General features: G+C 40.9%; 2 protein-coding genes across 7 annotated transcripts in view; one reads left to right on the top strand and one right to left on the bottom strand.

The window, feature by feature from the left end:
• HDHD2 (haloacid dehalogenase like hydrolase domain containing 2) overlaps positions 1-1,695 on the top strand; it is a 35,842-nt gene extending 34,147 nt beyond the window's left edge. For 5 of the 6 annotated variants that reach the window (XM_036245174.1, XM_036245173.1, XM_036245175.1 and 2 more), the window contains exon 7: positions 13-741. In XM_036245174.1, coding sequence (XP_036101067.1) covers positions 13-116 — 104 coding nt within the window. In that variant the 3' untranslated portion in view covers positions 117-741. Of the gene's footprint in view, positions 1-12; positions 742-1,393 lie in introns of those variants that run through there. The other variant, XR_004957093.1, reaches the window with a different exon arrangement.
• A 5,558-nt stretch (positions 1,696-7,253) lies between these two features.
• The window catches only part of KATNAL2 (katanin catalytic subunit A1 like 2), a 68,450-nt gene continuing 52,647 nt past the window's right edge, over positions 7,254-23,056 (bottom strand). Inside the window, 4 exon segments of the mRNA XM_036245166.1 lie at positions 7,254-7,417; positions 7,923-8,025; positions 9,071-9,233; positions 21,196-21,306. Of these exon segments, the coding sequence (XP_036101059.1) occupies positions 7,278-7,417; positions 7,923-8,025; positions 9,071-9,233; positions 21,196-21,306 (517 nt within the window). The 3' untranslated portion in view covers positions 7,254-7,277.

The raw sequence follows: 23,056 nt of genomic DNA, 5'->3' as shown, positions 1-23,056 counted from the left end.
CTTCTATTTCAGGGAAATACCGAGCAGCAGATGAAGAAAAAATTAATCCACCTCCATACTTAACTTGTGAGAGTTTCCCTCAGGCTGTGGAGCACATTCTGCAGCATCTACTATGAACTATTATGTGAATCAGAAGCAACTTGAAACACAGCTTTTCATCGCCTGGAACGAATCTCTCACCAACTTGGTGCAGACACAGCCATCAGCGCTGACATGTGCAGCCCTCTTATTGTGCACTAATTAGAAAGAAAGGTATTGAATTACAGCCAGCCTCTAAGCCTGCTTATCTCTTTTGTTGTATTTTGTAAAAGAAGATGAGACTCAAAGAAAGGGAAAGCTGAGATTTTTTTGCAATTCCTTTTAAAATATTCATCAGATTAGGCAGGGCTAGGAGGGAGAAGCTACTGCAGGGAGTCGTGTTCTCTGCTGGCTCCTCACTGGTAAATTGGAGGGTGCATTCAGATTGTGAATAAAGTTGAAAGGTGCATTTGGCTGTAGTTTTAATATTCAGTTCAGCTGTGAAACCCATCAGAAGTGCCAAGTGGAGTACATGTCAGAAGAAACAAAATAAATTGTCCTTTAGCCTGAGTGATCGAGTGAATTTGCTTTAACAGATGAAAACTAGATTATCTGCTATATTATTCCCAGCACGGATGACTTCTTTTTCTCTTCATTAGCCAGAGATGACTAATTTAAATTTAGAACCTGATTTTAATTTAAAATAATATTTCCATTAATAACCTATTCATTGCAGATACCTATTATACTGTGTAACAGTTGTTTTGGAAATTTTATGTAAAATTAAAACTATCAGTATTTTACAGATGTTTTAATTAGACATTGTTATTAACAGGAACAGTGCAGAAACTAAAATCAAGCCTTTAATGTCTTACAGACCATGCATTTTTGAAGTTAGTGTCCACCAGGGTCCTATTAACTGTACATTTGCAAGATTTCATTATTTTTGCCTCTGACACTATGGGAAAAATTTTTTAGAAGCTATTGGGACAGATTCAGGCTTTTATGTACTTGGTTACTACAGCTGTAAAATGAAATCTCGTCTGGTTGCATGGATTATTCTTCTCATGTTAAACCCACCAAAATGAAGGGGACTAAGTAGGTAATGATTTTCCTAGTGCATTTGCATACTGTGATAATCCTGGGCCTTTGCAATTGTTTTACAGGACTCTTGGGCCTTGAATTATTAGCATGTAATTGTACATCATTGTAGTGTTCACCTTATTGAAGCACACACTGATGCTAATGAGTTTCGGGTTTTGATGCTTGTTTAGAGATCAGCTTGGTCTTAGGTGGAAGGGAACAAACCCAAACAAATCATAGCTCTTCTCCTCTCCTTTTGGTAGTTTGGTGAGCACTCTTCCTATTTTTGCAGATGCCCCAACTTGGCACTTAAACATCCTAGAGAAAGATGTTAAAGGACCACCACCCCAGATCCAAAGATGAGTGGAGTGGCAGAGAGCATAGATTTGGGAGCCTAACCAGGATGTCACCAGCCCTGTGATCTTGGGCAAGTCACCTAGCCTGTCATGCCTCCTTTCCCTTATCTGTAAAATGGAGATAATGATCAACTGTGTCCACCACATAGACTTGTTGTGAGGGTTAAATGTGGTACATATATTAAGTACTTAGACTCAGGCAAATACTAGGTACTGGTGGTGGTGATGGAGATATAGTAGGAGTGTCCATGTTTAACAATCTGGAAAGAGTTGGTAGAATTAATCTCTGTAGTTCCTTCAGTGGGGAAAGTCTTCCTGAGAGTTTAAAAAAAAAAAAAAGACATTCTTCTCCATTAAAACTCCCTCAGAACACAGCTGCACAGAGAGAGGCTCAGCATGCAGGTAGAATGCTGCTTGGTGCCTGGTGGATGGGCTACATTCAACTTCGGTCTGTTATCTGGGCACCTGGGTCAGTAATTCTGTTTGCTAGTTGCTCTGTGCTTCGTGTCAGGCTAGGAAATAAGCATGTAAGGAGAGGAGTTAGCCTTAAGTACCCTTACTAGTTGAGGAGCTGAGGAGAACCCACGGACATTATAAATACTCCATGTGTTCCTCTGCGATGTCATACTGACTGCAGGATGGAGTGAGATGTTTCCTTCTTTAAGCCACGTAGCACTTACTAGATTACACTTAGGTCTTCACACGTGTCTTGTTCCCACCAGACAGGACTGTATCTCATTTTTTTTAAATGTCTGCTACAACACAGATAGGCACTCAGATGGTTACTGAACCAATAAAAAACCAGCTGTAAATATTACAGGAATTTAATATTAGAAGGTATAGCTGTGGGGATGGAGGAGAAAATAAGATTCGTTTTATGCTTGTTGCCATAGGGGAAGCCCCCTTAGACACTTGGAAATAATGGATCTGATGCTCTGGAGACAGGTTAGAGCTAAAGCAAAGAAGTAGGCATCACTGGTGGTCAGGAATTAAATAGTGACAAGAATGGGTGAGATCACTTGAGCATAACGTATCCAGCCCTGAGAAATGGCTTCTCTACTTTCCTTCATTCTGGCTTGGCCCTGTGAGCCATTAACATCTCAGTTTGATATTTTATTGATTTAACAAACATTATATAGGGTTCGCTAACCACCTGTCCACAGTAAGGTTCATGAGGATAAATAAAAGTCTTGGTTTAGCTCCAGGTTAGTATAAATTTTCCCAGCTCAGCTGGTTGGTCTGCCTTGGGCCTCGTGAGGAGTTTTAAAAACCGAAGTATCTAAAAGACTTCATTTTCTAGCCCTCTCATTTAAAGGGCTGTCTTGTGGTACTTACCTTAAGGACATTATTTTCATCAGGTTTACTGTAATTCTCTCCTGGGCCCAGAAAAGGGACATTTTAGGACTAGAAAGGGTATTGGAGAACACCCACCGTCAGAAGATGGTTTGAATAACGACCATGAGCCTGTGCTTACCTGGTGTGGAGGAGGACGAAGCCCAGTCCAGTGGAGGAGACACATGGTTGGTTGTTGCACCTTTCACTCACACCTCCAGAATCAGTTTTGCATTAGCTCTACCTACTTACCATTCTACATCTGTCAGAGCTGACTGTAATGTCTAGGAAAGGAAAGGGAGCTCACCCAAGTGACAGTTCCATCAAATACCTGTAGCTGTGGATGCCAGAAATTCCCTTGGTACCTCACCCTTAATTTCACATTTAAGTATTACAGTAGCGTGTTAGACAGGTAAGTCAAAAACATGGGTTTTGTTCATTTTGTTTTGGATCATTCATTCCTGTAATACGAAACTGAAGTCTTTGTGTACCTATAAATGAAGGATTTTTAAAACTCCACTAATCTCTTTCACTAAAACACTCCCTCAGGCAGTAGAGTCCCTTTTTCATATGCAGTTGTTTGCGTAGAGCCATGTTTGCACTATCAGGTTCCTTTGACATAAGTCACAAAAGTCTTTTTTAGCATAAATGCACAAGGCCTCTGCTGACTTAGTATTATGCCAGTCATCAAGGCCTACTACCCCTGAGCATGCTACTCTTCGAGAGGCAACCAGAGCAAGGTGCCCAAGCACCAGAAATTGTCATTATTTAAACTGCGTATCTGTTAAAATCAAACAGTTTTGAATACCTTACTTTCAGAGCTTACCTTTTGTCATACATATCTCAACACCTGTTTGTTTCACTGGCTGATATGCGGGAGAAGATCAAACCATTCATGAAGTGCCCACTGTGGGTAAAGCGCTAAGGAAGAGAGCAGAATATAGCCCTAACTCCTTAGATGCACATCTTCTAGTTGGGAAATTGATGCATATAAAAATAAATCTCAGAGTCCAAAGGGCACTGACAAGTTTAAGGCAGTGGTACAGTCCTGTCAGAGGAGAGGTCATGTGCTTTGGCCTGTGCCATTTTAAAGAATGTTTCACTCATTCAGTGGCAGTGAGAAGAGTATCACAACCATGGCGGTAACATTTGAGTAGGGTATAGAGATGAAACATATACCAAACTCGATACAACAGAGGTACTGGTAAGTGATGAAGATGAACACAGCCAACAAGAGTGAGAGGGTTATCTTAGCTGAGTATGGTCCATCCAGGAAGGCTTCTCACGGTGACCTGAGTGAAGTGTGGGAACAAGCCGGAACTGTAGAGCGGATAGTTAACCTTGTTGCAAACATCTACTAGGTATTTCAAGTGCAGGTCAGTTACTGCTTTCCCTAGGAAGACTGGAAGATCTGGCAATGTTAGGTCCGAACTTCTACATTCACTTGGAGGTGAGTCACAGTGGTCATTCAGATAGTTTTGGCCCTCTCCATTTCCCCATAGTCTCCAACTCTTCCTTGTCTTGCATGCTGCTTACTTGACAACGTGTTACTACATCCCAGGTTCCTAAAAGAATTTGAGTTGTGACTTCTGCTTTAGAAGAAAATACATGTTGGATTAGGTTAAATTTACCTCCAACAACTAATAGGCCAATCTCCTATATCCCTATAACTTAAGATATGCTTTTAATCTACTTAAAAAATAACAGACTCTAAACATAGTGGATTAATCATATATGTTAGTTGGTCTCTCTCAAAGCCCCACTAGAATTAGAGGAAAGGAAGAAAGAAAGTATAAATCCCTGAGGGCAACCCACGAGAGAATGGTAGAAGAGAGCGTCAGTGGATGAGAGGGTACAATGATTTGGAAGATGGTAAGTGGATGGAATGCTGATAATTAAAATCAGCTCAAAGAAAACCAAAATTCGTCCTGAAGAACCACCTCGAAGACTGAAGTCTGGGAGATAACTAGGTAAAGAGGAAGTGAGGTGTGAGGCAGGGCTGAAAAGCAAGGAATTAGTTCAAAGCTGGCAAACAGAATGGTTGGAGCCCCAGACCCTGCCCACCCTGAGCAGCCAGATGAGCACCCCCAGCCTGGGCAGGAGAATGGAGGTTTATCTTCCGGAAAAGTGAAGCCCTGAAAGTTACGGCCTTGGGGACAGTGGGCATGGCAATGGGCCACAGTGAGATCATGCAGGGCTGACAATAGGAATTGGGTACATGTCTGCTGCTATAGTGATCCTCGGTTCCCTTCCCCTTACAACACCAGGACCAGAGGGCATGGGGGTGGAATTGAAAATGTATCTGGTATGTGGCCATTTGGAAATAATGCTGATGGGTATCTGACAGATCTGAGAATGTGTTGCAAAAAACAAAACTAAGCAAATGAAAATAAGTTATTAGTTCCAGGAAAGACAAAAGTCATCAAAAAAGAAAATGTAATCCTAATTCACTAGTTGGCTCTGCAGTGAACAATGTACAGAAATAATACCGATTTTTGAGTTAACCTAAAATCATAACTATTTGGGAGGAGAAGGAAAGACATGTTTGTGTGGTAGGGGCAGGGCAGAGGAATAAAAGAGCTACATTTCATTTCATTAAAAGCAAGAAGTCATTTTAATGTATAAAACTGATTTTTTTTAAAGCCACCAAAATAAAAGCATGACCTAAAAACATACATGCACAATTATTTGTAGACAGACTTTGCAAGAGAAAAAGGGGAGAAGGATTGAATATGTGATTGAATGAGGATGGAATTATACAAAGATGAACTTGGAGATTTTTTTTTTCTTTATTGAACTTAGAGAGAGAGGAAGGGAGAGGGGGAGAGAGAGAGGGAAACATTGATGAGAGAGAACACCAATTGACCACCTCCTGCATGCCCCACACTGGGTATCAGGCCCATAACCTGGACATGTGCCCTGACTGGGAACGGAACCAGCGACCTCTTGGTACACAGGTCGATACTCAGCCACCGAGCCACATCAGCCAGGAGAACTTGGAGATACTTAAAAGGAATGGAGGAGGGATGTGGATGTGTGTTCAGTACACAGTAGACTGTGTGTGGGGTTCTGGAAGTGGAAGAAGATTGCATGTATTTACTGTGAAGGATGGCAAAACCACACTTTACCCTGAGTGGAGTCAGGAATAGGTAGTAAGCTAAAAGGGCCAAAGGTATGGATACAGAAGATGTTGTCTACAGGAGTGTCTCCTGCCCCTTCACCTGTTCACTGTTAACTACACATACAGTGCACACTGTCCAGCCACAGCAAATTATCAACAGTGGAGCTTCTAGCTAACTGGGATTTTTATAAAATCGGAAAGGATGGTAGTAGTCACAAGCAAATGGGCTAACAGCCACAAGAAATGTCTGCTAGCAGCCTGACCAAGAAAATAGCCCAAAAGCACAGAAAACAGATGTTGGAAATTGAACAGTACTGCGGCCTGAGACCATTTAGTTCAGAGAACATTTCCTGGACGTTTCTTTTGGAGAAAAAGCCTGTCTTGCAGGGATAAAGAAAACAAGTCAAGGAAGAGAAAAGATTGTGACTTACTGTAGATAAGTTCTACTTGGGGGTCGGGGTGGCATTACTTAGACCCATGAGCCTTCAAATTTTATCAGGAGTTGAAAAGTAGATGCTTCTCAGATTGTGGGTTTCTAGGAAGACGCTTCCAGCTGTTCATGACCCATAAGGAGATGTGGAGGAGCTTAAGAGCAGGGAGACTCGGGGCGACTGTTCTAGAAGCTCAGGTACTCCATCCTAAGTTTGGATCCGACAAGGTAATGGAAAGAGAAGGGCAATGCATGTAGGATGTGAAGAGTCAAAAGATGTTAGTTACTAGGTCAGAACTCAAGACGCACAAACTGGTAGCTAGTGGTGGTGGGGTGCTAGTCACCACTGCTGTCAGTTCTAGAGATGGAGTGGCATCTCCGAGTGAGGCCTGCTCTGGCAGGGGTTTGCTGCTGATGAAACTAGCTGAGGTCAGAATTAGGGAGAGCTGGTGAGATTCAGAACATTGTCAAGAGAAATAGACCACACTTCCTTTCCTGATCCCATCCTTATCCACCCTTGGACTGCCAGCAGGTCAGATGGTCTGTCAAGATTAACTTCTAATTGGCTCCCCAACTCAGAGCCACCTCGGGCATTCCAATACACGTTTCCTCACTACATCTTTACAAAACAGTCACTAATGAGGAGCTCAGCAGGAAAGTGTGTGTCAACATTTTAAGGAGTCTAATTGTAAGAAAAATCTCGATTGCATGGCCTAATGGCACATTTACCTGTAATTGAACTCTTTAATATTTTGCTATTAGTTATGAAAAATTAACAAAAATATCTCATTTCCAAAGCAATACAGTTGTCCAAATTAATTCAGTCTTAAAGAATAACTTTTTTTTTTATTCCAATCATTATGTTCTTCCACTTAACACTAATAAACCAGAAGGCCTCCGTGGTTGTCTTTGTGGCCAGGTCAGGGTCAACGTGATTTCAAACAGACTCGAACTCACTTTGCCAGGCTGAGTATCTCTGAGTCAGATTCTTTGCCGAAGGCTTGGTGTGAGCTAACACATCCAAAAAGTCGGCAGTGGTCACTGTGTCCAGCTGGATCCCCGGTAAATCGCTGCTCTCTGGATAAAAACAACAGTAACAGCACAACAATCGACCTTATGGTGATCAATGCTCTTGAAATGCTATGCTAATAGACCTTCTTTCAAGACAATGCATAATGCAACATTCTTAATGGTTAATGTAGAAAAGTCAAGACTAAAGAGGGCTCAGAAAAAAATTCTTTAATGTACAACTCAGCCCCTGAAGTCCAGACAAAAATATGTGATTTAAATGTATCATCAAAGTTTTATTTAGTATTTATACAGTGCTGCAGTGGATCCAGCCCAACATCATAGTGTGCCAGAGAAATAAAAGCCTGAGCCCTGAGTTTATCATCTGGGGGCAAAATGGATCCAAAACAACACCAGAGGAGGAAGGAGCCGAGTGCAGGAAGAAGGTAGGACCAACAACGTGGAGTGTAAAGAGCTACCAAGAACAAGCGCAAGGCTCCATCTACTGGTAAAAGTTAGATTTTTAAACACAAATTTCCCTCCTGGAGCACCTTTGCTGTGGTCCCAGCTTTACCTGACTGGTGATTTTCCAGAGCATTGAAGATCTTCCTCACAGGCCGCATGGCTGCCTCCCTGCAGACCAGCTTAATGTCCGAGCCCGAGTAGCCCTCAGTCTCCTGAAACAGCCACAAGCCAGCCATTGGTCAGCAGGCAGGATGCTGGTGGTGATCACATCCTGGGCAGGACCCAGTATCAGAGCCCCTGCTGAGATTCTGCCCCCCATGGACACTATCCAAAGATTCCCAGAGAGGTAATGCTTGGGAAAAGAGAGACCTCTAACACATTTAGATAACCTCAGAAGCTGGGCAACAACTTCCTAACTCCATCCAAATATTGTTGTGAGATGTTGGTGAAGGACTGGACCACCCACATTAGCTTAACAGGCCCTTGTGCCAAATCCAAGGATGATCAAATTTAAGTAGACAATTTTGTTCTTATAAGAAGACCATTGCTGCCTTTGAGGAACCTTGAGAACATCAAGTTCAAGTGTTCACTCAGAGGAGGCAATGATAGCAATGACAGTGAGGGCAACAGGTATGTACCTAGAGCTTTTGTATTGTGAAAGACCTCCTTTTTTAAAATATGTTTTTATAGATTATTTAGGAGATAGACACATTGATGTGAGAGAGATGACATCAATTGGCTGCCTCCTGCACATCCCCCACTGGGGATCGAGCCTGCAACCCAGGCATATGCCCTGACTGAGATTCAAACTGGGACCTCTCAGTCCGTGGGATGACGCTCAATCCACTGAGCCACACCAGCTGGACATGAAAGACCTTCATTTAATCATCACAGGGATCCTTTGTGGTGTATCTGTTGCCCATTTTACTTCTTTTAAGAAGCTGAGGCTCAGAGAATGATTCCCCCAAGGTCACACAGCTAGTAAGCTGTGGCAGGGCCAGGGTTTCACCATAGGTTCTCCAGGTCTAAACCCTATGCTATTTCTACTACACGATATTCTTTCTGTCTGCCTGAATATTTCCAAGTGACAGAGAGCTCATTCTTTCATGAAGAAGAGGCTCATTCGTTGTTGGGGAGCTTGGATCTTTTCTAAGTGACTCTAGGAAGAGGCTCCAAGCAGCTCATGAGAGGACCCTGCCTAGCTGACCGTCCTGTGGTGGCTGCTTGGCCTACAGGTGTCTCTCCAGGGCAGCTGACCTGGCTCAGCACGCTGTACTCCAGCTCTGTGCGCAGCTCCAGGGCTCTGCTCTTGCTCACCGGCGGCAGCCAGTGGTGGATCATGGCCTGCCTGGCCTCCCGGCTGGGGAGGTCAACAAGAATCCTCTTCTCCAGGCGGCGCAACATGGCACAGTCCAGCTCCCTGAAATCGTGTCAGAAACAGAGGAACTGGTTGGGGCTGTAAACTCACTTCCTAAACAACAAGCACAGTTTAAGTACAAGTTTGCGCTGCAGGAAGCAATTCTGCATTTTAACTGTCACTACATCTAGGCCTGAATGGATAGGACAATTACTTTATGTTGCTTGGGAGAAACAGCTGGTTAAAAAAAAGAAAATGCATCCTAAAAATACCATATCTAAAGGAGGTAATGTTAAGTGACTTAATTTGGGGGAAAATGATCTAACAACCAAACAGAGCATTTCCATTGCAGTCGTAACATGAATTATTAAATCTGATCCTGCCAGTGAGTAAATTATTCCCGACAATAACTTGGGCATTCTGGGAAGTACATTAATTCTTCCAAAACTTTCATACACTGTGGAGCGAATGACTCTCACTCCATTGCTCTGGTGAACGCAGAGAGCCAGTGCCCCTTCCAGGGTGCCCACTGCAAATGTGGCCCTTTGGCCCCCTCATTCGTGCTCCTTCCAAAACACTGTCAGGCCAGGTTTATGCGATTTTACATCTGCAGTTTATTTCCCTACATGTCTTAGTATAAAATTTTCAAACAAATAGAAAAGTAGAGTAAAACAATAAATACCCATAGATCTACCACTTTGATTCAACAATAGTTAACATTTTGCCATATCTGCTTCATATCTAAGTTATTTCAAAGTAAACTACATTATGAAACCCCACCCCTAAATGCTTTTGCTGGCACCCTTCCCACCCCGAAAGGACATTTCTTACATAGCTACGATGCTATTATGACACCCGACAGAATTCTCATTGATGGCATAATGTGTCTGATGCTCATTTCATATTAAAATCTCTCCAATCATGCCAAAAATATCTTTCATAGTTTTTTTAAACCAAAATCCTATCAAGGGTCATGCATTACAGATGCTTATATCTCTTGGATCTCATAATGTAGACCGGTCTCCTTGCCCTGGCCCCATTTTGAAAAGATAAAGCTGGTGGTAGAATGGCCCACATTCTGGATTCGTTTGGTGTTCTCCTCATGGCATCAGTACCTGGTTCCTCTATCCTCTGTTCTCCAAGGTGGAAGTCAGATCTAAAGCTTCATTATTAGAATCAGGATAAACATTTTTGGCAATTATAATGCATAGATGATGATGTCTTCATATTTATTATATTGGGATCCACCTGTTGGTTTGTCTCACTATTAGTGGTGTGTTGTTTAATTACTGGGATCATCTGGTGACAGCATATCTGTCCACTGCAAAGGAACCCTGCGTATTCTACGTACAGTACTTTGGCACCATATGAATACTTCTTTCAACTAGTGGTTTTAGGATCTCTTAATGGTCTTCAAATCAATTTCACAAAAGTTGTACAAAATGGTGATTTAAATATTTTTAATTCTAAATGTATTATTTGGAATTATTTAATGTAGAGCTTGGCCTCATTAACCAGAGCAAAAATAGAATTATCATTTCTATTATCAATAGGTAATTTTGAGTGTAAGTCCATGAACTCTTTAACTGTTAAATTTCAAGTTCCTAGAAGGGAAGATAACAATCGTTTGACTTCTAGTATAGAAATTAGGACATGCCTGTGTGCTGGTCCAGCTTAGCCAATAATAAAGACTAACAATGAAAGCATCATCACCAGATACCTCTCATTCATAAAGACACTGAGCATCTCCAAAGCATCCTCCCATTTTTCTTACTGTCATTCTTGAATCTATGACATGATATTTCCTTTGAAATTGAAAAACAAAAATACCCTTCCAGGGAACATATCTGAGTTCTAAATTGGAGTGACAAGCTTTCTTCAAAGATTGTGTCTTTTTTCCTCCTGTTATTCTTCCAGTCCTGAGCTGAGACTCCAGGGGTAAGACATCAGGGGTGTCTTACCAGCAATAACAGTTACCAATTTTTTTTTTTATCAGCCTCACCCTATTGAAATTCATCTCACATCAGAGACTCAGACACTTCTTCCCTTGTATAACCATTCCCCATCTCAAGACCAACATTTATAGTAAAGACACGGGGTCAAGGAAACTTTGAAAAACTCTAAGAGATTTCTTTTCATATTTGAATATTAATAAAAGATAATGTATAAATAACACTAAGTGGTAGGCACTGTTTTAAGCATTTTATAGATATTACTTCATTTAATTCTCATAATAACCCTATGAGGTAGGTACTATTATTATTTCCATTGTAAAATGAGGAAACTGAGGCACAGAGTTGAGTAGCTGGTGGCACTGGATTTGAACCCAAAGAGTGGGACTCTGGAGCCTGCACCTCAGTCACTGTCTGCTGCCAGCACAGTCACTCTTCGTAGACTCCCAAGTCACATGATGGTGACATCCCAGAACCCTGAGAACAGAGGATCATAAAAGCTTCCAGAGAGACACAGATTGCATGCAAAGGATTAAGAATAAGACTTCTCATCAGCAGCATGAGATATTAAAAGAAAGCAATGCCTTCAAAATTCTGAGGAAAAATCTTGATTAAACCACTAATTAAGTTGGTAGATAGAATAAAAGTATTTTCAACATGCAAAGCCTTAAAAAAAATTTACCTCCCATATAACCTTATCAGGAAAGTACTGGAGGATCAAACTGAAAGAGTAAACCAAACCAAAGGGTCACATGGGATCCAGGAAACAGACAGTCCGACACAGAAAGAGAAGGGATTTTCAGATGATGAGGTGAGTTCCCTGGGTCTCCTCTATACACAGGGTGCAGAGGACAATCACTTCGGTTTGGAGTTGGTAAGAAGGCTCTAGAAGACATGCCTCCAGGAAGATGAAATTGGTAGAACACCTGTGTGTCTGAATGAATCCAGGGGTGATTTCGACAGCAGGGAGATGTGGCTGAATTAGTGGGAGGAGAATTAGACCCGGGGGGGGGGGGGGGGGAGAGCAGAAACAAACTCACATTTTAGGAATTAGTTCAGTTCAGCAATATTAACCACCTGTCAAGTGTATTGTCACTGCTAAGTCTCCAATATACAGAAACAAATAAGGAAAACTCCTACTTATAAGTAAATAAAGGTTTTGGGCTTGAAGTGCAGGAGTGTTGGTCCTGTAAACTTCAGAGGTAAAATAAAACGAGATCAGACTGAAAACCAAGAAGGAAGAGTGAATAAGCTGAAAAAGGGCAGAGCTAGGGGTGATCAAAAGCTGTCCTATTTTTTCCCAAGGCCTTTCTTGGACCAGCTGCCCCCTCCTGAAAAGGCAGGGGGCTGCAGAGGAGGGTCCTGTAGGGGCCCCTTCTTCTTGGACTTCCCATCCCATCCAGAGTGACTTCATGCGGAGGGAGGTGGGAAAACAATCCCTCACTATAGATGTCAGTATTGATCAACTAATGCCCTAAAGCAAGAGATTTACCTCAAAACTGCCTGTGGGCACAAAATAAGTGCAACTTGCTGACAGCTGGGCCTGATGAATGCACTTTTAATGACATCAATAATAATATAATCATACAAAGGAGGAAACAAAGGACAAATGGAATGTACCCAGGAATTATTCTTTATGCCAATATATTTATAAGAAAAAATTTAACTTGTGGCAACCAGAAAACACTCCCTTATACTCTTACACTGTGATTTTGACTAGTTATTCTGTTCTCATGTCTTCTTTATTTTGGTTATCTGGTACTTCCATCACCTCAAAGGTCGAAAGCAACCAGTGAGAGTGACAGGTGAGACTCAGAGAAAGTCACAGACTTCAGAGCCTGGCCACTGAACCTATGCCCACTGCTATACACAGGTGGAAAAGCCCACTGGCCACCTGGACAGTTTACATGGGCTATCAGGCCTTGCACCTGAGCACCTGGGCCCCTGCACCAAACCTCCTGGAGCCTTTCTCAGCCTCTTGGTTTGGCTCTTCATCAAACTATGTGGCTCCTGGAACAGAGATCACCAAACAATTCTAGTTCATTCATTCAAACATATTCAGTTCAAACTATGTCAGCATGGCTGGAGAAAAGCAAAGTTTTGTAAGCTAAGTCTTTGTAGTACATCCATAAACACCTTGTAGTGAGCAGTCATGGCAACCCTTGAAGAGCAGGCTAAGGACTTGTAGTATTCTTTGGTAGATGGTGGAGAGCTAATGAATAAAGAATTGAAGGTTACCTTGTCTCTCACAGTGAGCCCTGCATAAGCTGACTCCTACCTACATTTCCTCCCGAGGCCAGCTTCCCCCTGGAGCCCAGAGGATGCATGGAGTCATTGTGGAAAGAACTGGGTGTGTCTGCTGAGCTCTGCAATCACATGTATACACTTCTCTAGAAGCATCATACCAGAGAGGAGTGAATTCATATGGGAAGAAGTGGTTTACACAGGTATATTTCTAACTATTCCCAGTGCAGTAATCTCTTTGATGTTATGCTTTCTTCTAATGTCAGGAATTGCAGTGTTTTGTTTTTTTAAATCCAGAATTTGGTCATACCAGCTGTCTGATTTTTAAGAGGGACAGTGGAAATTCTAACCCTTTTGCAAATAGCAAGGAAAGGGTGAGTGTCCACATGCCCCACACATACAATTCTCACAATTTATTTGTACAAACTACCACCAAGTTAAATAGATAGCTAAAGATGGCATTTGCCTTAATGGTCCTATTGAGTATTTTGCTTCCCTCTGGACTCCTAGGCCTGAGTTTCTGAATACTCAACAAATCGAGGCAGGTCAAATTAGCCCTAATTGTGCTCACTAAACATTTCTTCCATGGCTGTTATTTTAAGTGGTAATATTAATGATGCAACATGTGTTATTCTTCTCATCGCTCGTTTACACATCAAATGACAGATGAGCTAGTATTTGTGCTTCCTCCTTGTCCTCTCTGTGATGCTATAGATCAGGAGAGGTGCTCCTTGGAGGAGAAGCCCTGAATAAACAAAGATGCTGCGTGCCCCCTCACTGCCGAGGAGGAGGAGATGCCTCTGAGACAGGATGGGTCTGTCTGGGGAAACTGGTAAGTTAACAAGCAGTAAAGGACAGCCGAGTGCCCTGAAAGATGCTGTAGATAAGAACCGCTACTACCCAATTGCAAAGAATTTCTTCGGGGATTTTAGGACTGGGTTTTGACATAGTTTGATATGACTAAATTATTTCCCACAGAGGGACAGACTGCTTGAATCAGATAAGTTTATTCCCTCACCTAAGACTCTGTAGCCATTATAAAGGTTTGTGCCAATACTCTTGATAAAATACTTTACCTCCTCAGAGAAGAACGTGGGCAATGTGCAACAAGGAACTTAAAAAACATGTATACTTTTTGATATAGTAATTCTACTTCTAGAATCTGTTCCAAAGTAATAAGCAGATTTCTAATATTTTTTCAAGGAGGTTTGTTTCAGTGTTATGTATAATAGAGAGAAGTTGAGAGCATCATATATGTCCAACAGGGAAGGAGTGATTAACTAAATTATGGTATATTCACATTTGGGAATTTTGGGCAGCCATTACAAAAGCCAATTTTCAAGGATTATTTAATGACATTGGAAATGTTCTTACTATAATGTTAAGTAATGAAAAGCAGGACACTAGTGGGAATACAAAATGTACAACCTCTATAGAGGGAAATTTGGCAATCTCCACTATAATTTCATGCATATTAACCCTTTGACCCAACAATTCTACTTCCAGGAACCTACCCCAAAGATACACTGCCACATACACAAAGTGATATGTGCACACCATTATTCATTGCAGCACTATTTGTAACATCCAAAGGGTAGGAATAACCCAAATGCCCACCATTAGGTGATTGGGAGTGATTACCATATGCACTAATGGCACACAAGCAGCTATAAAGAAAGGAAGAATTTTCTATATTTATTTGGGAAGATTTCCAGAATATTTTATTAAGAAAAAAAAAATCAAGATGCAGAACAATTTATGTAATATGTTTCCTTTTGTGTAGGTACACAAAGTTCAGTTATTCTATGGAGTTATTAAAAAAAAACTTGAGAGTTTAGCTGTGGAGCAACATATCTATTTAATGTCTGTCAATTCCTACTGTTAGTCCAGTGAGTCTCGACTGGGGGTGATACCCTCCTCCCAGGGAATACCTGGCAATATTTGGAGACATACTTAGATTGTCACAATTGGGGAATGGTGCTACTGGCATCTAGTGGGGAGAGGCCAGGGATGCTGCTCAGCATCCTACAATGCACAGGACAGCCTCCAGAACAGAGTTATCTGACCCAAAGAGGCAATAGTGCTGAGGTTGAGAAATCCTGAATTAGCTCTTCCATCTTAGTTAGGCCAGGTCTATACCATTGACCTCATCAAAATGTTAGTCATATTATTGGTGTTATTACTGAGAAACGCTGTTATACACACAAATATGAAATACAGTCACACATTTGAATAAAATGAATATTAATTATATTGATGTTGCTAAGAACTAAGATTTTCACAGAGAAAACATACAAATATAAAATTAAAAAATTTAATTAAAAACCTTGTACCCTTAGCCCTGGCCGGTTTGGCTCAGCAGTTAGAGCATCAGCCCGCGGACCAGAGAGTCCCGGGTTCGGTTCCTGCAAAGGGCACGTACCTCGGTTATAGTTTGTCCCCGGCCCCAGTTGGGGTTGTGTGGGTGGCAACCAGTCGATGTGTCTCTCTCACATTGATGTTTCTTTCTCTCTCTTCCCCCCTTTCTCCCTCTCGCTCTATCTGAAGATAAATACAAACATGTCCCGGGTGAGGAAAAAAAAACAAAACAACAAAAACCTTGTACCCTTAAATTTAAATGGAAAATACTAGTATGAACTCATTATTTGCCCCTTTTAAAAAATATGCACTATACTGTATACCTGAAACTAATACAAAATAATATTGAATGTAAACTGTAATTGAAATTTTTTTTTATTTTAAAAAGTTTGAACCCCTCCTCCCTTGCAAAAATACAATGTAGAGAATATTCCAGTTGTTAAATGAGATGCTGGGTTCATGGGTTCAATTCTTGGTGTTATGCTTCACAACTTACATATATGATATATTTATATGTATCAAATATTTCCTAATTAAAAATTTAAAATAATTTAAGAAATAAGATGTTGAAAGAATATACAACTAGTAAGCCTGGTTGTCCTGAAGGCAGGGGATAGGATTACGGGGGGCTTTTATTTCCTATTTTATACAATTCTAATAATTAAATCCTTTTGAGTACATCAGTTATACTTTGTATTTGGAAAAACAAAAGGCCAGTGAAGTTTAAAGATAGAAAAAAGGAAAGAAAGCTAAAAATTAAGCCACTGAGTCGGTGACCATCTGAAAAGAAGAAGGTAGTCTGCCTGCCAAGGGCCTCAGAGGAGCAGAGAAGCACCAACAAGGTCGCAACAAGACGACGTTGGTCACACAGCTTCATGCTCCTGTTCCACTGCCAGCCGCATCGCCCATGTGTGACAGGAATTAAATACTTTTTAAAAGAACAATGTATTTCTCAGTTCTGTCCAATCAAAAGGCCAAGAAATAATGACAATCCAGTAGCAGGGAGCACCCCTAATAGTGAGACTGTGATTCTCTAAATATCATTTCCCATGAAAGGGAAGCAGGGCCTTGAATCAGTGGCTGATTCCAGGTCTGGGGAAGAATGTACACATGGAACTTGCGCTACCTTATGCAAATAACAAAGACGCGTGGCCTTGGTCACACCTAATAGCAGGAAGACTTAAGAAATAGAACTCCAGCCCTGGCCGCTTTGGCTCAGCGGTTAGAGCATCGGCCTGTGGTCTAGAGAGACCTGGGTTTGGTTCCCAGTAAGGGCACGTATCTCGGTTGCAGTTTGTCCCTGGTCCTGGTTGGGTCGTGTGGGTGGCAGCCACTCAATGTGTCTCTTTCACGTTGATGTTTCTCTCTCTCTCTCCCTCTCTCTCTCTCTCTCCCTCTCTCTCTCTCTCTCCCCCTCTCCCTTCCTCCCTTCCTCCCTCCCTCCCTCCCCCCACTCTATCTAAACAAAAAATGGGAAAATGTCCTCGGGTGAGGATTTAAAAAAAAAAAAAGAAGAAATTGAACTCCAAAATTCTGTTTTGGGTAAAGTGAATATTGGGTGGCAATAACCAACCTCTGCCACAGCAGTATGGGGGCAAATCAGTCTCTGGATCCGCACTGTCCAGTACAGCAGCCATCAACCACAGTTAGCTACTGGACACGTGAAATCTGACTAATCCTAATTTAAATGTACCATAAGTGTAAAATATATCCTGGATTTCAAAGATCTACTATGAAAAATAAAATACCACAATATTTTAATATTGATTACATGTTGAAATGATAATATTTTAGGTTTATTTGGGTTAAATATAATGTTATTAAAGTGGATGTTTCTTTTTATATTTTTAATGTGGCTACTAGAAAATGTTAAAGTGTATATGTGCCCCTCATTATATTTCTATTAGACAGGGCTGCTGAAGAATAACCAATCACAGGGTCTTCTGAATACCCCAGGCCTAGGAGGAACAGAGGTATATTTCACAAGGGCAGAAAGAGAGAAAGAGGAGCAAAAATGTTCAGATAAGAAAGGGAGAGAGGATGAAAGGGGAGAGGAAGGAGGAAGGGATGCTGGCCAGCAGGCAGGCAGGCCTGACTAATGGCTACAGAATGGGAGAAAATATCTGATAAAGGACTTGTATATATATTTGAGAATATATAAAACAAATCTTGTCGGTAATAAAAAGACAAATTTGAAGATGGACAAAGGATTTGAAAAGTCTTTTCTACAAAGAAGATATGCAACTGACCAAAAAGTACATGAAAGATGCTCAATATCATTAGTCATCAGAGAAATGCAAATCAAAACTACTGAGATACCACGTCTCATCACTAGGATGGCTATGATCAGAAAGATAATAACAAGAGTTGATGAGGCTGTGGAGAAATTGAACCTTCATCCATTACTAGTAGGAATGTAAAATGGTGCAGCACTTTGGAAAACAGTTTGGCAGTTCCTTAAATAATTAAACATAGAATTACCATGATAATTCCAGTTGTAGTTATGAGAATAGGCAAATCTATAGAAACAGAAAATAGATTACTGGTTGCCTCGTGCTCGGGATGGGTGAGTTGACTGCTAATGGGTATTGGGTTTCTTTGGAAAGTAAAGAAAATATTCTAAGATTGATTATTGGTGATGGTTGTACAACCATATAAATATAGTTCAAACCATTGAATTATACATTTTAAATAGATGATTATATGGTGTGTGAATTACATCTCAACAAATATTTTTTAAAAATTAATGAGGCTATACCTGACAGGTCATTAGATTAGAGGAAGAGAGAAAGAGAGAGACTCATTGGTTGCCACTGGAGGTTGCTAGGACACCACTCATGACTCTAAAAATCAAAGAGAAAGAATCCTGCTTTTCTTATATGAATTACATTTCAGGGTAACCAAATAATGCTATTAGATGAGAGAAAGTTCTATTATAGAGAATAATCCCAGCTATCAATCATAAGGAATGATAGAATCACACCCCTAGTGAAATAAGCAAGTCAGGCAAAGATCATCAATGGATGCTAAAACATTGAGGGGCACTGTGCACTGTACACCAGAATCCACTGATCCATCTTGGCATCACCCAAAGCTGGACAGCAGGACATTGCCCACCTCTGGATGCAGTGCAATATGATGTGCACAGCATCACCTATGAAGTATATTTGCCAAAAAATTATATTGATCCTGAATCTAATCAATCTAACTTTTAGTCTAGAGTAATTATAGGGGTAAGGAAAAGAAGCTAAATACTACCATGAGGATACAAGGAGACAGCAGGGGTGGCAAAGGTCTGGCCCGTGGGCCATATAAGGCCAGAGAAATCAATACCAGCTGACATCACACGCCTCACCAAAGAGAACAAGTTCCAACCATCGTATCAGGAGTGAACTAATTAAATGTTTCACCAAATATAGCAGGCTAATTTTTAAGTTGATAATTTTGTATGGCCCGCGAATGATGTTATAAATATACAAATGGCCTATAGCAGAAAAAAGGTTCCCCACCCCTGTAAGACAGTCTCCTTCACAGTCAAGTCAAAGGGGGAGAAGGGAGTCTGTCTTTTCTAGATTAAAAGATACTTAAGAGAACAACCAATTACAAAATGCAAGCCTTTTCTGGAAATCAGTTTAGTAAATCAATTATAAAAAGACATTTTTAGAACAACATGGGAAATCTGAATATAAACTGAGTATTAGGTACTATTAAGGAATTAATATTAATTTTGTTGAGGGCAATAATGGCATTGTGGTAATATAAGAAAAGGTGCTTATTTTTAAAAGCTGTATACTGAAGTATATATGTGAGAAATGACAATCTGGGATATAATCTAAGATATTCAGCAAACAAGGTGGGGCAGGAATAGTTGAAATTAGTTGGGCAAGATTGTTAGTTACTAAAACTGGGAAATGAGTTCATTGTGCTTTTTTGTCTTCTTTAGTGTTTGGGATTTTTCATAATAAAATGTTTTTTTTAAATCCCAGTAACACTCAAAGATATATGGGTTAGAACACTGGTTCCAAGGTACATTGTAACGAAGCAATCTGTGATATAAAAGAATCCAAGCTGAAAGCATGTGTGTATTTGCCATTTGACATATTGAGAGGCAGTTCTTTCAGGAAAATCCTTCTAAACCTCTTTAACTTGATTTTTCACTGTTAGCTCCTTCTTCTTCTCCTCCTCCCTCTCTGAACAATCTTCTTTGGGGCTTATAAAAACCTGATCACCTTAGAGAAATGATGGCAGCACAATAACTTCCTAAACAAAGTGCTAGATGTCACTGGGAGTGGAGGGTTCTCTGTTCCTCTAGAAAATGTCTAAGTCTCCCTGGGGCATAGACCTTCCAAGAGCCATGCATAAAGTAACTGTTTTCATACAACATAAGTGTTATGATCAGCTATGTTTCAAATGGATGAAGGAACAGAGATCCTTTCTCTGAAGGATTTCCACAGTCACATTTAAATGACACATCTCAGTTCAGACCCCACTTTTACTGTATCTTTAAAATGTAAAATGCTGATCACCTTAACATGTTAGAGAACATCTTATAAATTTAAGGGGAGGTGGAGCCAGGTTTAAATTATGAATATATTAAAAATAGCAGATTACACATGAATGTCATGATCTCTTTTCAGTGACTTCTGCTTTGGGAGCCCAGGTGATCAGCATGCACTACAGAAGAGTTTCATCTTTGAATGTGGAAAAAGATATGGAAGGACAGGGGTGACAAGAGTGTGACAAGTTTGAGCTCTGTGGTAAATTTGCGGTTGACTCTTGGTGGGTTGACCTCCCTTGACCTTGGTGCCCTTCTGCCAATGGGAAGGCAGCATTTCATTATCTGTCTTATGTCTCAACCTGAATCTCAAAAGAAATAATGTACATGAAAATATTCTTGGAACTATAAAGAGATTATAATTATTTTTAAATATACTCTCCATGTAGATATTGTTTTTTCCCTCATCAACATCTCTTATTTCCCAATTCCACTTCTAGAATTGTTCTGAAACCACTCTGGGATACAGTTTGAATAAAAGACTCTGGGAGTAGATTATATTTTTAATTAGAGATTATTTAGTTTTCTATTTACTGTGCAACATTAAAGAAAAGATTTTTCTTCCTAACTTAAAAAAAAAGTTTAATTTTAATACTGTTAAAATCAAAATATATTATTTCTGGAATATTTTCTCTGCCAAAGTCCTGTTTAAACATAGTAAATAATTTGTTTTTAAACTCAAAATATCCATCCTAAATATTGTCAGCGGTAGCCCTGGCCTATGTTCCTTCAATGAAGGCAGATTCTTTACAGCACAGAGAGCAAGGATTGAGGACTTGAGCAGGAAAGCCCTCTGATTACTCTTCCAGGCCTGGAACCAAACAATGAGGCTTTGCCCAAAGTGCTCAGTCAATGTCTTCATCTGTACTCAGTGGCTCATGAAATGTATTCGAAATGTACTCTCTAAATCTCTTACCAGGGCAGGTTAGAAGCTGCCAGGACAAACACGAGGTCTTCTGAGCGAGCCAGCCCATCCATCTGCACCAGTAGCTCTGTCTTCATCCGAAGGCTTCCTTCGTGCTCTCCCCTGGAGAGAGGCAGGAGGTGAGGTTCTCCCGGGCAGAACAAGGGCAGCTCTCACAGCGATGGCTCAGTGACTGTGGAATGGGTTCTCTTCCGACAGCCAACCCTTCCCCGCCTCGTTCTCAGGGGCCACTCGTACGAGGGTTGGAGGAAACGAGCCATGCGGTATCATTCTCCCAAAGACAACAGTAGAGAGACGTAAATGAGTATAATGATGATATTGAAAAGGAAACCAAAGGTTGGCAGTGAATTAGAAATGACCAAAGGGCAGATAGCACCACTGGTAGTTTCAATGCAGCCCGGCCCTGTCCACCTGAAGTACTTTTACCCTTTTCTAAATGCATAACTGAGAAGAATCCTTTTCACTTATATAGCAGGCGTAAAAGAACGTTCACAGGAAGTATTTCTACAGTATAATTTATGGATATAAACTGCCCAAAAAGAGAGATCAACTATTAGTCTGAATCTGTTTTACTCTTTTGATAAGAGGCAAGACAACGACGTGGGAGGCAGTCTTCTGTGCAGATTCCTCCTCCAGGCTCCATCGCCTCTGCCAGAGTCCTCTCCACTGAGAAAGCTCACTACAGGACCTTAACATCTGAAGTGGCTCGAAATACTGACCATATCCGGCAGGCTCTCCTTCCTCTTCACTTGTACAGATGGACAAAAAATGCTGTATTGGACAACATGACATTCAACTTCTCATCTCTGCATATATATGGCGGCAACTCAAATCAGGTGTGTGGTTTTTAAGCAACTGTGCCCCTTACTATCTAACTACCTTTTCTTAAGAGAGAAGACAGTCTCATAGTATAGTTACATATTTATTCAGCATTTGCCACTAATTATTATTCTTCTAACATAATAGGACCTGAGAAGTCTTCCAAGTACCTGCACTGATTCCATGACTATTTCAATATTCTGGTTTTAGGTTTAAGTTCCAGACAAGGAAAGAGACATTCAGTGCAAAACCTAGAGCACACTCAAGGATAGTCGATAAAGAATTTCCAAATTAGCTCAGTCAAAGTCCCAGGGATGGAGAGTGAGTGCACAGGTCACTGGGGTAAGGCAGACCAGGTGGCCAGGGGCTTTGCAGAAGGAATGACCACTAGGGCTCTGCAGAGTACCAGCTCCCGTCAGGGAGGCCAAGTGCCCCAGCCTGGGGCTGACAGCACCCATGAAGCCATGGAATCTTCCCTTTTTAATCAATGGTAAGAGTCCCATGGATCTTAATGGATTTTTTTTCCCTGCTGGGAAAATGGTTTTCAATAAGTAAAATTTCATAAATCATATTCATTATATTTTTAACAAGCTGATTGTTTGCTCTTTATTACTATTAGTTCTGCCTTGATGATAGACCATTAGAGGCCATTAATAAATGCAGTCATGTTGAGATTTCCCAGAGACCTGTTTCTTTTCAAGCTAGAGGAGCCAAGTTAAGTAAAAAGTTTCAGAGAAAAATACCTCTAATCAAGACAGAAAGGCATTCTGAAAACACACATACACACACAGAAAGCTCATTACAGTCTGAGAAGTGAACTAGAAACAAAACAGTCTTTCCTGCTGGGGATATTTGTGGACACGTAATCTTTAGAGATAACATATGTGACATATTTAAATTGGGACATGCTGAGGCACAACCTGATGTCACAGAGAAGCAGTGGCTTCCCCGGCCTCACACACCTTGTCAAGCAAGGCCTGCCTCTCTCGGGACTTGGCTCTTTGCAGAGGAGGAGGTCACAGGCAGCTATTTT

Source organism: Molossus molossus, unplaced genomic scaffold (assembly GCF_014108415.1).
Source record: "Molossus molossus isolate mMolMol1 unplaced genomic scaffold, mMolMol1.p scaffold_m16_p_6, whole genome shotgun sequence".
NCBI lineage: Eukaryota > Metazoa > Chordata > Mammalia > Chiroptera > Molossidae > Molossus > Molossus molossus.
The sequence above is the reverse complement of the archived record's forward strand: the minus strand, read 5'-3'. Positions and strand labels throughout refer to the sequence as shown.